Source organism: Phyllostomus hastatus, unplaced genomic scaffold (genome assembly GCF_019186645.2).
Source record: "Phyllostomus hastatus isolate PE091 unplaced genomic scaffold, TTU_PhHast_1.1 phas_scaffold_93, whole genome shotgun sequence".
Lineage (NCBI taxonomy): Eukaryota > Metazoa > Chordata > Mammalia > Chiroptera > Phyllostomidae > Phyllostomus > Phyllostomus hastatus.
The window spans coordinates 29,504,065-29,518,746 of NW_025334042.1; the positions used below are offsets into that span (position 1 = coordinate 29,504,065).

The following is a 14,682-nucleotide window of genomic DNA, read 5'->3' on the forward strand; positions in this document are numbered from 1 at the left end:
GTTAGCTCAAGTCCTAGCTCTACACACTTATTAGTTTGTGATTTGGGAAAGCTGTCTAGCCCCTCTGCGCTTCTTTTCCTCATTAACACCAGCTGCTCTTCCTCACTTCATAAGGCTCTTATGATGATGAAAAATGGTTCATAAGGCATGAAGAGCTATTGAAATATTAGAAAATCTATTGAGATTTGAGCAGATGCCTAATACTCTTGGTGTTATGGGCTGAATGGTTTTGTCTCCCCCAAAATCATACTTGAAGCTCTCTAATCCCCAAGTGTAATGGTATTTTGAGATGATGAAGCCTTTGGGAGGTAATTACTTTCTGTGAGGCTAATGAATGTGGAACCCTCAGGATGGGATTAGTGCCCTTAAAGGGAGAAAACAAATTTCTTTTTCCCCCTCCTTCTCTTCCTCCTTCCTTCCCTCCCTCGCTCTCCCTTTCTCTCTCTCTCCCCTTTTCCTCTCTCCCTTCCTCTTCCCCTTCTCTACCTCTCCCCTTCCCTTCCTCGCTCCCTCTCCCCTCTTCCTCTCTTTCTCTTGCTCCCCCCCGCTCCACTCTCCCCTCCATCCCTCTCACCCTCTGCTTGTCCACATGTGAACACACAGTGAGAGGTGGCCATCAACATACCAGGAAGAGAGCCCCACCAGGAGTCAAATCTGCCAGCATTTGGTCATGGACTTCCCAGCCTCCAGAACTGTGATAAGTAAATGTCTGTTGTTTAAGCCACCCAGTTTATGGTATTTCGTTATAGCAGCCCAAGCTGACTGAGGTATTTGGTGAGTGATAAAAAATAAAATTAAATGACCATCCAACACATGTGTTGATTAGTGCTAGATACCAGGATGTCAAGTTTTCTTGCCTTAGGGGAGGGGGGCAGAAAATCTCGACATGCTCATTGACCTTCAGCACACCTGTCTCTGCCTGAGGACCTGCAGGGTGTGAGATGGCCTCCTCTGGCTGCCTTCAGAGACAACCGTGGTGTGGGATCCTTGCAGTGCCTGATTCTAGCCCAGTCACAGGGGTGCAGGAAGAGTAACACTTGAAGCTGAGCAGTGATTCTCTTGCTCCCATCAAGGGCCCTGCTTTCTCCACAGAAGGATCTTTGTTTATGGCAGAGTTTAGTGTGTAAAGACTGTCAGCAGTGGGGAATCCGCCTCCTGTAGTTTGCATCTTGTAATTCATTAGTCATAATGTGCTCTACTTCTTCTGCCTTAAGTTTTCTTTAGTGCATGGTGAAATCTATAAATATATAAAACAAAAAGAAAGAGGAAAATAAGGGCAAAGAAAACCTTGAAATTCTGAGGGTCCTGCATCCCGGCTGTTCCCACCTAGTAATCTAATGGCCAGTTCCATTGGGCCAGTTTAACCAAATGCTGTTGCTTCTGACTAGTGATCCCTTTGTGTCCGCAATTTAAGTGAAGGTCGTGGTCTTTGAATGTCTGAATTTTCTGCTTATCATCCGTTTGACCATTTCAGCTCTCTTGACATCTTGACATGTGAAGTTTCTTTTTCTTTTTCGTTTTCTTAAGCACTTCTATTGAGGTATAATTTATTTACAGTAAATGGCACATACAGGATGGGACAAAAGTAGGTTTACAATTCTAAGTATGTGGAACACAGAGTTTATTCTTATATTAGCATTTACTAATTATTGTATTATTTTCCATACAAACAACCATAAACCTACTTTTGACCCATCCTGTATTTAAAATTTATAATTTGATGTTTTGACATAAGTATGTACATACCACGAAACCCTTAGCAGAGTCAAGATGGTGAAGCTCTCCGTGCCCCCCAAAAGCTTTCCTCTGTGCTCCTTTGAGGCTCCTTCTTTCACCGGCAGCCATGATCTGCATTCTGTCAAACTTTTTAGGTTGAGAGACAGTTTTTAACTACAGTTTGGTATTTTTAATAGCTTACAGGGCTATTCTGTTTAGTCTGTTTCTTAACAGCTTTAGAAGATCCTGTTTTTAAGGGAATTTGCCTATTACATCTAAGATCTTGCATTTAATGCCATAAAGTTGTTCATTATACTCTTACTATTTTTTAAATATCTAGAATCTAATGATTTCACTTCTCTTATTCATGATATTGGCAATTTGTGTCTTCTTCTCTCTCTCTTTTTTTTTCCCTGAATAATCCAGGTATTAGTTTCCCATGGCCGCTGTAACAAATTACCACACACTCGGTAGCTTAAAATAAGAGCAGTTTATTTCCATGGTCGGGTGGCCAGAAGTTCAAAATTATTTTGCCTAGTTGAAATCAAGATGTTGGCAAGGCCATGATCCCCACAGTGGCTCTGGGGACAATCTGTCCGTTCCTTTTTCCGGCTTCTGGTGGTATCCAGCATTCAATGGCTTATTGCTGCATCAGTCCAGTGTCGACATTTATGGTCACATTGCTTTCTCCTGTTCTGTCCTGAATTTTCCTTCCCTCCTATAGGTAATCAATCGATGATACATGTGATCCTATATAGGGCCAATTGGAGTAATCCAGGATAATCATAATCCTTCACTTATTCACACCTGCAAAATTCTTTATGCTGTTTAAGGTAACATTAATAAGCTCCAGGAATTAAGATACATATTTTTTTGAGTGGCTCCAAGTTTATCATTTTTATTCATGTTTTTAAAGAACCAGCTTTTGTGTCATTGTTATTTTCTTAACTGCCTTCTTACCTGTTTCAGTGATTTTTATTCTGATCTCTATTATTCTTTTTACCTTGTGCTTTTAAAAAAAAAATTTCATATGTCCTTTTTTTTTCTGATTTTCATCTGTTCTACTTTAGCTTTACTCCACAAATTTTCACATGCTGCATTTTCATATTCTTCTAATTCAAAATACTTTGATTTCCCATTGTTTTACTGATTCATAGAAAAGTATTATTTATTTTTCAGTTCAGAGAGAATTTTTCAGTTGTCTTTCAATTATTGATTTATATGTTAATCTTATTATGCTCAGAGAACTTCCCTTTGCATGACTTAAATCCTTTTAAATTAATTGGAATTGATTTTAGACCTCAAAATAAAAACTATCTTGGTAAATGTTTCAAGACATTTACTGTGCATTTACTCTTGAGAAGAATGTGTGTTCTGCTCTTGGTCAGTAGAGGGTTGTTTAAATATCAGTTAAGTCAAGTTTGTTGATAGTGTTGTTGAGGTCTTCTGTATCCTTGCTGATTTTTAGCCTGCTTTTTCTCTCAGTTATTGAGGAAGAGGTGATGAGATACATTTTGGGTTTCTATATTTCCCCTTGCAGCTCTGTCCATTTTTGTTTCCAACAGTTTGAAGCTCTGATTAGGTGCATAGACGTTGAGGGTTTTTATGACCTCTTGATGAATCAATCACCTTATTGTTACAGGTTATAGTTTCCTGTCTCTTTGCATGCCTGGTAATTTTTTTGTTGTATTCAGAGATTAAAACTTTTATCTTACTGTTAAAGTCTGTTCTGGGATGCTACTGAGTCACTTGGAGGCAGTTGGGTTTTGCTTTTAAGCTATTTTAGGTGGTGCCCACACAATGTTTAATCTAAGACTAAATTTATAACATTACTGAGGTAACCTCCCCTGAATACTCTTTCTCGTGGTCTAGGTTTTTCAGTGTTCTCTCCTATGGATCTCTCTCCTTGGCACTCTGCCCTGTGAACTCCAGCCACCTTGGCGGCCCTGGATTCTGAGCTGTATCTTTTCAACCCAAGGAGACCAACAAGGTCTATCCGATTTCCCCTCCCTCTGTTGCAGCCTGGACATTTTTTCAAGACATTAAGCTAGAAAGTTCTAGGTTTCATCTCATTTGTTTTCTGAATCTCAGGAGTCACTGTCCTTTGTCATAAGAACTATTGTTTCATTCATGTTTGCATGATGACTGTTACTCCATCTTGGCTGGAAGTAGAAATCAAAAACTATGATTTTATACAGTGTATGTTCTGGTGCCTTTTTCATCATACCTGGAGAAGCTTCTGTAGGCTCAGCTCCCTCATACACAGGAATGGCTGTGCTTGTGGGAGTGTCCTTGTCATCCATGCCACCAGGGCCCCTGCCACACTTGGAAAATCATTGTGAAAGTTACTTAATAAGAGGTGTTCAGAATGAAGGAAAAGATGAACTCACTTTGGGTTTTTGCACCTGTTGCTTTATGTTATAGTTTGAATCTTGCATTTCCAATTTACTTACTTAAAGGTTATATTTTTTATTGTGTGGGAATTTCTATGTTTCAAAGACATAATTTTTTAATTAAGTATGAAATATTTGTGTACACAAAATGTTTTTCATTACAAAAATCAAAAAAATGTAGTAAATAGAGCATGATGTTTTAAACTTTACTTATGAACATTTAGCCAATTAGCATATCTGAATTTTTTCTTCTGCCTCATAGCTTCTGTGATATCAAGATTGTTGATGGTTTGCATTTGTTTAGTTATTACTGCCTAATAGAGCTAGGTTTATGATTTTAATGAGAGGAAAATCTTTAATTTTGTTTATGCATAATCAGTTGTGAAGCTACTGTGACTAAATTTATTCATTTTTAAAAAATCCAGTCTAATACAGAACTGTCATTGTTTTAACAGGAAATTCAAAACAAGAAAGTTCAAAACCACATTATCAAAAACTGGAAAATAAATTTGATGCTTATACAATAGTTTACCTCTTGATATTTTAGAAAGTCAAACTTTAAGCCTAATTTGTCATAATTTTCTCTACAATTATTTTGCCCTCTGAAATCAGTATCACCTCGTTTCTCCATCAAATCATGGAACACTTTAACAGTAAAAGTAGATGCAGTTTTTCAAATATTTTAATTGATTCCTTGCAGAAGACCAGGAGTCATCTCTGGAGGCCAGTTAAAGCTGAGAAGGGGTTTTGCTTGCTTTTGTTTTGTTGTCAGTTGTTGTTTTATATGTTTTCCTTGGTACACAAGGTGAATGATATTTTATTTGAATTTTTGGTTTACGGAGATAGGTAGATATTTATAGAACACTGTGTATTTCTTTTTGCGTGGCTTCTTTGTAGATACCTACATTTACAGATAAGCCTGCTCGTCTTTCATATAACTGATTCAGATAATATTTTAGTACCATCACAGTAAAGCTCCCTAAGTCTACCTGTTTCACACAACCTTTCTGATATACTAAATACTAGGTTTTGATATTGCTTTACTTGAATCTAAAGCCATTTGACATTTCTAATACTGTCAGCCCACTTTTTAAATGGGTTGTCACTGCGTTGAGCTTCAAATGATATCACTGCTTCTCTATGTGGGTCCTGCCTTACCATTGAGAGACAGAATCATTTGCAGTAAATCAAGTCTTTATGTGACTATAATCACACCTGTGTAAAGATGAACATTCTCAACTCCTGTAATGCTCATTTCTAATTAATGAGGGCTTGGCATCCTATATTAACTTTTATTGCTGAGAAAACAGCATATTCTATTCCATTTCTGTGAGGTGGAAGATTAGATTTCCAAAAGATTCCTGAAATGGTAAAACTTCCTTGGATTTTAATTTACTTGTCTTGGCTTAGAAATTCACTAAATGAGAGTTGGCCTCCAGGAACAATGCCTCTAATTAAGCAATTAACATCCCAGTGATTTCAGGCCATTCCTCCTAACAGCAGGGATCATAGTTCCTTGGAGTCAACTCTGGCCTCATAAGGACACTTCAGGCCAAGGTGAAGGTGTAATTGAAGCACTTAGGGGAATAGAAGGGGCACTTTTAGTAATTATGCCCAGACAACAGACATCAATAGAGTTAGTCACCTTATTAAAGCCTCAGTGGTTCATGTCTGCAGCTTTCCAGACTTGATCTAGAATTCCGAGACAGACACCAAGGCATCTGCCCCGTTTTGAAAGCCTGTTTATATTTTGAAATGATCACCGAAGGCCACTTGGGGAACTATTCAAAATCTAGAAATAATATATATTATTGTATTATTCTATATAACATATTTATTAATATATAACATTATAGTATATATTATATAAGATTATATTGTATATTATAACATTACATTGTAAATATTTTATATGCCATATTATGTAATATAATATTTTACGTAATATTTTAATAAATTATGTAATTTTATTTCTACTGTTATTTTGGTGACTTTTATTAATAATATCCATTATAGCCATAACAAAGTCTGATATCATGACCAAAGTTCTTAACTTTAGTTGTGTAGATTAGAATGAATTTTGTTACTTTAGTTGAATGAATTCTGTCCCTTGTTTAGTTGTTTTTAATGAATGCCTTTTGGGGGGATGATTAAAGCAATTTGTCAGTGATTTTGTAGGTAGTCCCACATTGAGTGGATTTTAAGTAATAATTGCCAAGGAAGTGGAAGAACAAAGAGTGGTTCATACAGCTTATAGGAATTTGAGGAACAATAATTTCTGGCTCTTACAGTTATGTAGGTTTTCCTAGTGTTCATAAATTGCTTTAACTTGAATTCTCTCTTGTTGCTTTTACAGTTTAAACTCAAATATATATACTATGTCTATTTGAAAAAATATGTTGTGCCCAGATTTCTATAAAAGTATATGTGTTCTGTTTTGAAATTCCTAGACTTGTTGATTTCACAGAAATTTGGGGAAATTTATCCTAATGGGACAAATTACTGTGGGAACTTAAAATAATAGATGTGCCCTTCTTTTTCTTCTTTTTTAAAAAAGCTGGACCTGTGATCTGCAGAATGCTGAGTTATCCCCCCACTCGCCGAGCTTTAATTGTGGGTTGCGGCCTACAAATGTTCCAGCAGCTCTCAGGCATTAACACCGTCATGTATGTATTTCTTTCTGGCTTTTTACTGAAAAGATTGTGAAGGTATTATTTTTACCTGGAAAAAAAGAATAGGACTCATGGTGATTTGTTGTTATTAAATGTGTAGGATTTTCCTTTTGGAAGATATCTAACTTTATAAATTTTTTAATCCTATTAATTTATAACTAGAAGGAAGTTTGTTTGTTGTAATGATTGACTTCAGTTGATTTCCTACAACTTTTCTTTTATGCTACTCAGTACTTCCTTTATTCTGAACTAATGAATATACGGATTTTCATAAGCCATTCATTGATGCTGGTTAGAAGAAAAGGAAATCACCGAGCACTGTCAGATTAATGAGTAAATAAAGCAAATAACTAATTTATTTCCTTTAGGGGCAGTTACAATGCAATGTGATGAGAACATTAACAGAAGTATGTTTATTACAACTAGAGTGCAGTGGACCAGTAATGGAGTGGGAGGAGAGAAGTGGAGCAAATACAGAAGTTCCCTGTTTTCAGGGTTTCAGAGTAACCCCCAAATTATATGTGTGTTAGGGTAAAGTGGAGTGAACAGTGGGAGCTGCATTGTTTCAGTTATACAATTTTAAACCCATTTTTGATGGCCTGTTGTGTACTAGATACATAGCAGTGAATAAAGTAGACCTGGCTTTGGCCTCGTAGAGTGTACAGGCTGGTGGAGGAAACATGCATTAGGTAAACTCACATTTAATATATACTTTCACATTGTGATCAGGGCCATATGGGACTATTCCAGTTCTCCACAGAGCAGACCTTTGTGGTCCTAGGTAATGGAATGTGGGTTAGAGAAAAGTCACGGATTTTGCTGAGAAACTGGTCACAGGGAGAAAAGCTGTTAAGTCTTAGAAGCTTTTTTCTCCAACCTGTTTTTTTTAAAATTATTTCTTAGAAAATTACAAACTTTGTAAAATCAAAATTTACCTGGTAAACCATTTATTTGTATTTGGGACTCGATATTTTCCTTTTAAAATTAAGTTGGGATATGATGAATTATTTTTTGATATTTTGAGAAGAATGAATCTGTTTAAATGATTATTAAAAATAATGATTACATCCCAATGACTGATTAGATTAAATCAGGAGTTGTCAAGAAGCTACATTTTAAATACATCCACACCCTTGCTGAATGTGACGTTAATCAGGAAGGATCCTTGTTAGACTACAACGTTCGGACTGCATCTTTAATATTTGGTCCTCTCCTTCATCTGTCTGACATCTCATTTCATTTTTTCTCATTTATTAGCTCTGCTAAAACCTGTGTGTTGGTATGTGTCCAGCATGTTTGTTTTCTGGACGTGGCACACCATGACTGTTCTGAGACATGCCCACCATCCTGAGGGCCGATGGTGCAGAATTGCAATGAGGCCCGTACCACACTTTCAAATAATACAGTGCAGTCACAGCTTTGTAAATATCTAGACTATCCGCCTAACTTCAAATATGTCCTATTTCTAAAAACCTTTTTCATTTGTTCCACCCTTTTCCAGGCATTTAAACTTAACAAGTTTAAAAGCATAGAAAACAAGTTTTTGTTTTATTTTTTGTCTGTCCCTATAAAACAGCTGCATTAGCTAACTCTCATTGATGGGTAGTAGCTGAGGCCAGTGAAATGACTTATAGTCCATCTGTAATACCTAGTTTAAAATGTGTTGATGATAAGCTTTTTAAATTTTAATAAAGCAGTCATTTCTCCAAACCCTCAATCTTTCACAGTGAGATCAAGTGATGTGAGTATAAGGATCTTGGTATTCCTTAAGATTTATGATAGTCATTAATGTGCTTTGCTTATCACAAAGTATACATGATGCAGGCAATGTCATATAGCTTTTGCTTGCGTTTGTATATTTATCCCAGAATGTAGGAAGAATAAAATAAAGTAAATGATGGCTAAGTCTAGATTGTTTCTACATGATGCAAAACTGCTAGCCACTTAAATGATATGATACCTCTGCTAAATAACCGTGGTTATTCATAGTACACAATTTTAGAATTAACATTTTAAACCCATCATACTTAGTATAATTTAATTTCATTATAACAGACTGCGCTAATGTCATTATCTGGGTGGAAAATAACTAATCTAGGGCTCTCGTGTAATGTGTTGTCTTCTGCTTTCTCTAGTCTGTCTCCCAGTGTGTGCTTGTGGATGTGTATATATCTTTTTCCATTATTCCTGGGAGTCAGTAACTACCAGCCCAAATTTTGTTTCTTTTCATTGAGAATAATCTCTTAATTAAGCCTAATAGTTTACTTTTTATTGGTTTTAGTAGAAAATATTAACTATATAATTTCCTACATTAAAAATGTTGTTAAGTCAGAGTTTTGTTTTTATTGCTACTTCATGATGTATATTTCATTACTTTTATACTTTCCAGCTTCTTCAGTTTTAAGTGGAAAGTAAAGGAGGCAGTGCTTTTCTATATTCACAGCCCAAATCTAATAATCTTAAAGGTTGAAATGTTTTTATAAAATTCATCTTTCACCTCAAGGTTTGTGTGAACGTGAAATATGAGGAATTTTGAATTCAGTTTTTCACTAAGAAAAGTTCCTAGAAAGATCATCTAGAAAAGTATTGAAATGTAAGTCATCCTTATAGTTGGTTTATGTAATGTTTTCATGTTTAATTTCTCTCTTCATCCTCATAGGATCTATATTTCTTTCTTCATGACCTATTTAATGTCTTATCTCCGTCAAGCAAATAGATTTTCTTCTTGGAATATTCAATTTTCTCATCTTATACCATGAAAAAACATATATTATGTATAAGTATGTGTTTTTAAGTTTTATTTGTATGATAACTCATGTTTATATCCTAATCTATGCCTTATCATCCTTTATCCTACTGAACAGGGGACTTTTAAGTTCTTAAAACCATTATATACTTCAGACAACTACATTGAACTTTCAGAAGAGGCAATTTCCTAATATGACTCTAATCACTAATTTCAGACATGCAGTGAACAGATTGTTCTCTCTTCACAGGAGAGAAAGAACAGAGCAAATGGAGCACTAGCTTTCCTGACAGAAAGGTGTCAATATTATAGCACTATAGATCACAGACCAATGAAATATTTTCACATAAAATGAGAGAGGAATGATGGTGATCATTAAGATGAAGAAAACTCCCTTAAGAAATTCCTTTTTGGGATCGATCATGAACCCTAGTTATAATGTTAACAATTTTCTATTTTGTCTAAAATTTTTTATCTAAAACTGCTAATAAATGGACCCTTCCCACAATATTACTACAACAAAAGTGTGTGTGTGAGAGAGAAAGTGAGAGAGAGAGACATTATGTAGGAAGGTAGAGAAAGAAAGGAAGAACATCTGGTTCTCCCTCTGTTGGCTAGCATTTTGCTTCTTTTGAAAAACCTCATAATGAGTTATATTTTCATATATCCTGATAAACATATAATCAGTCCATCTTGGACAGATGGAAGGTGTCAGAATTTTACCTGGGAAGACCAAGCGGTTAAATGACTCATTCTCAGGTCACCAGAAACCCGCAGGAAAGAAGAGACGGAATAAAAAAGATTGTGGGCGAATAAACTGCTTTGGGGTACTTGATGCAAGTTTTCTGCCTTTAGTTTGCTTTTTGAGATTAATGCTTCCTGATTCATCTCTGCTTACTGTTCTCTTTTCTCCTAACTTAAAGTAGGGTGAGAAATTGGAAATTATACCAATTGGGTAGATCATTCTTCTATAACCTCTTTACCTTAATTCTCCAGAGATTACCTCTTCTATCCTATTTACAAGAAATAAAAAAGACCTTTGGATAACATGCCCCTGTAATAATAATGTTAATAGCTATAATTTATTGGTAATTCAATACCAGGTACTACTTTAGCATATATGAACTCAATAAATATTCACAGAAAAGGAAAAAAGTAGGACAAATTTACGTATGAAGTACCATAAAATAATTTCAGTGACATGATTTCTTTTGATCTTCATAAATATCCTGTCAAGTAGGTAGAGCAGTTATATTTATTCCCTAGGTCAGCAGTGCCCAACCTTTTTGGCACTAAGGACAGATTTCATGGAGGACGATTTTTCCAAGGACCCAGGGCAGGAAGGAGGTTGCTCTTGGGGGTGGAAAATGGTTTCAGGATGATTCAGTTCAAGTGCATTACATTTAAGCTCACCTCCTGCTGTGTGGGCCAGTAGGTGTCTGTGGCCCAGAGGCTGGGGAATCCCTGCTTAGGTGAGGAAGCTGAGGCTTAAAGAGTGAAATAACCTGTTCACGGTTGCACAATTCAGTTTTAGAGCGAGGACGGAGCCCTGATTTTCTGACTCCAGACCACATATACACCCTTTCATTGTAGAACATTTGAAATGCCTAGAGCTGACTGTTTAAAGCTTGTTTGGAGTGATGCAAGGTAAGAAATAAAAGTTAGTGGAGTTTAATACTATCTAAGGATAAAAATCTAAAATGACTGTTTGTGTGCTAATAAAATTGCATCCATCTCACGATTCAAATTGTTTAATCTCCTGGTACCCAGTTAAAGCCTTTGCCTTATACCCTGATCTAGAGTTTCTGGGCAAACCAGCCTGCTGGTTGGATGAGTCATTTATATTTGTTAATCATATTTAATTAACTTAATTTCATAAGTACTGTGTTTTTTAATCTATTCCATTCTTGTGGAGAGCTCTTCCAACAAGTTCTCCCAGTATAAAAAATTACCATGCAATCAGGAAACATGACCAAATGGTGGAAAATGTAGAGAAAAATAAGGTGACAGGAAGTTAGAAGAAAATAATAAGGATTTATGCACTCTCATGTTGTCAGTCTGAGCCAGAGGTGAGGTTTTACTCTATCTGAGATTCGCAGCTGGCAGGAAAAATGGACCAACGCACCAGCTCACTAATGTGAGCTTTCTCCTCTCTCTGCCTCCTCAATATGGCTCTGAACATCATCCAAAAAGCTGTTGAAAGATAATATGCTATCTCATTGGAATGTTTCAAGATGAGTATACTTGTAGTCATTTGTGCTCACTGAATGAAAATCACTGAATAGAGAGAAGAAAATGTTAAGGTTCATGGTTCACTTTTTTGAAAGATGAGTTTAATGTGCTGGGAAGAAAATTGACCCAGGAATCCAGAGAATTAGTTCCAAGATCTGTCTCCACCGTGGGGCTTTAGGGATGCCCATTAATTGCCCTCATTCTAATGACATAGAAAGTGAAGTAGATCGGCTTTAATGTTTATTTGAGTGAGGGAAAATGGAATTCAAAGTAAAAGTAGAAGATAAAACATTTGAAATACTTTGTTTTTCTTAGATGAAAAGTTATCAGACTGTAGAAGATCATGTTTAGTCTAAAAAAGAAAAATGTATTTTATTTACACAATGTTTGGAAAATTTATTAAATATTTAGTGCATACCGATGATTGTCCCAGATGTTTAGCTTCTTATATGTTAAGACCAGACTTTCATTTGCAAAGGATGTCTTTGAAGAAGGATGGTCTTGATTTTTGTTGACTCTGTTTTTTATCCCACGATTGTGTAGCAGCCCTGTGACCTGTTATATTTTTAAAGATTTTTTTATATGGAGTCATTTTCTGAGCAGAAACATGGTACATCAAATATTAATGCACCCTTTGGAATTAGCCCTGAATTTGAATCCAAACCCACCATACTTAGTTGTGTACACTCCACAAGCTCCTTAACTTCTTGGAGACTTAGTGTTCCAAAAATCAGGAATAATATCTTCTGCTCTTCTTATGATGATTGAATGAGATAGCGCATACCGTTCAAACTCATGGGAAGAACTGTGACCAGGTTAACTTTCCTTCTACGGACCACACTGCAGTTTAGACATTCCGGGGCATCTGTGGATAGCAGGGATGTTCCATGGTTAACCCGGCCTTGTTATCTCATACCCATCAGTCCAGAATGTGTGGCATCCTCTGCAGACACAAAAGTGTTACAATACCTTTCTTTCCTGCACGTCTCTTTTCAAAATATAGAAAGGAATCATAATAGTGGTTTTCTTCTAACTTATTGATGGGTAAATGTGTTCTTTGTATGTAAAGTTTAAGTCAGGGAGAGGAGACCTCAGTGACCTTTGAATGATAAGAGTTAATGATGCCTTCTGAGGGGGTGGGAGAACTGTCGCTAAGTTCACCCCATGTGGCATGACTTGTGGTTTACATCGGAAGATTGTCAAATCCTTCTTGTGTGCTTTCTGAATCAGATATGAATTTAAGGTTTTATGGTAATTTCTGGAGATTCATCGCCATGGTTTATATAGTGTCAGCAACAATAATTTTGGGGTTCCCCAGAATATCTCTGATAATGTGAAAAAATGACTTTTTTTTTGCCTGCCCTTTCCCTGACTCATATGTTTTTCCACAAGGTCAATAGAAGAAATGGAGATGCTGTTAATAAGTTGAAACACCAGCAGGAAATCCAGGGATGTGGCCCAGGAAATAGGCTAGCTGTGTCAGTAAAGCAGAACCTGCCCCCCCCACCCCCAAAATCATGCGTGAGGTTGAGGGTAACCAGTCTGGTTAATTCCAGGTGTAGACTATTAAAAGGTATAGAAAGGTTCACTTCTTGATTCATTGGTAAACAAAGAGGCCGCAGGTGCTCTGCAGGGCCTGGAGATGCACAGTATGACTTAGCCCTTCCCCAGGAAACTTTGGTCTTTTCCCCTCATCTTGGAAAGGATATGCTGTCACCTCCCATGAAAGGTTACTTTGAAGATGAAGTGAGACGACAGAATGCCTGCTAGATAGGAGGTGCTTAGAGGATGTTGGGGAGTTCGGTTTTCCTCTTGCCACACTCTCATTTGTTGTCCTCTCAGTAAGTCAGCTGTCTGAGCTCTCCTCACTGGGCCATGGTTCTTCTAAAAATCTTTTTCTTACTGGCCCATCACAGCATTTTACGTTGAATCTCCTTCATTGCTTTTCCCACTCGATTTGCACCTTCATGTGGGTGCTCCCCAGGTCTTGGCTTACAGCTCTACTGGGAGATTCTGTCCACCACCATGGTCAGAGATGATTTAACCCACATTTCCAGATCAGAACACCTCTGACATGCACAGTCATAGCCAAGTGCTGGACATTTTGACTTGGATATTCTGCTTTCATCAGTCATGACATGAAATTAAATGCCTGTCATTTCCCACCAGTCATGCCCCTCTGTCTGGAATGCTCAGATTGGTGACAGGGACGACCAGTGGTGCCCAGGATTGGAGCCGAGGAGCCAGTAATCCAAATTCAATCAGTTGTAATTTTCTTCAATTTTACTTTCATGACATTACTTACATCTTTGCTGTTTTATTTATTTTCATTATCTGTTCTTCTCCAGGCCCTGCTTAGTCAGAGCTTACTGGATTTGCAAGTAAAGGAATCCCATTCAAACCACGCTTAAGAAAAATGAGGGGTTTACACTAAGGGCAAAGGGACTGAAGGCAGGAATAGAGCTAGGCCTGGCAAGAGGCTAGAAGCGGAAACTGGGGTCACTTGCTCAGCCTCTGTGTCCACATGGTATTTTGTCCTTGCTTCTCTCTGGCTGTGCATCCTCTTCCCGTCTTTCTGTTTGAGATCTTCCTCTGGTCTTGCTCATACGTGATGGCACCATGACCACAGTAGACAGATTGGAATTGTCCCAATTCCCAAAGGGGAAAACTCAGAGTAGACTTAACTTACCCTAAAGCATGTGAGGCCAGGAGGCTGAGCAATACTGCGTGGGTAGGGGGAGATGCAGAGGGGATTTTTCTGCCTTAAATCATACCTCCCTCAGTTTATCCTTCTTATCTCTGCCTGTGAACTTTTTGAAACAAAATCAAATCATATCCCATCCTTACTAAAATCATTTAATTATCCCCACAGCTTTAGCAGAGCTCAAAGTCTAGAGCCCTTCATGGCCTGACTTTTATTCAT

General features: G+C 37.1%; 1 protein-coding gene across 1 annotated transcript in view; it reads left to right on the forward strand.

Moving 5' to 3' along the window:
* SLC2A13 (solute carrier family 2 member 13) overlaps positions 1 to 14,682 on the forward strand; it is a 288,415-nt gene that overhangs the window by 135,046 nt on the left and 138,687 nt on the right. Inside the window, exon 4 of the mRNA XM_045829533.1 lies at positions 6,667 to 6,775. Coding sequence (XP_045685489.1) covers positions 6,667 to 6,775 — 109 coding nt within the window. The remainder of the gene's footprint in view (positions 1 to 6,666; positions 6,776 to 14,682) is intronic.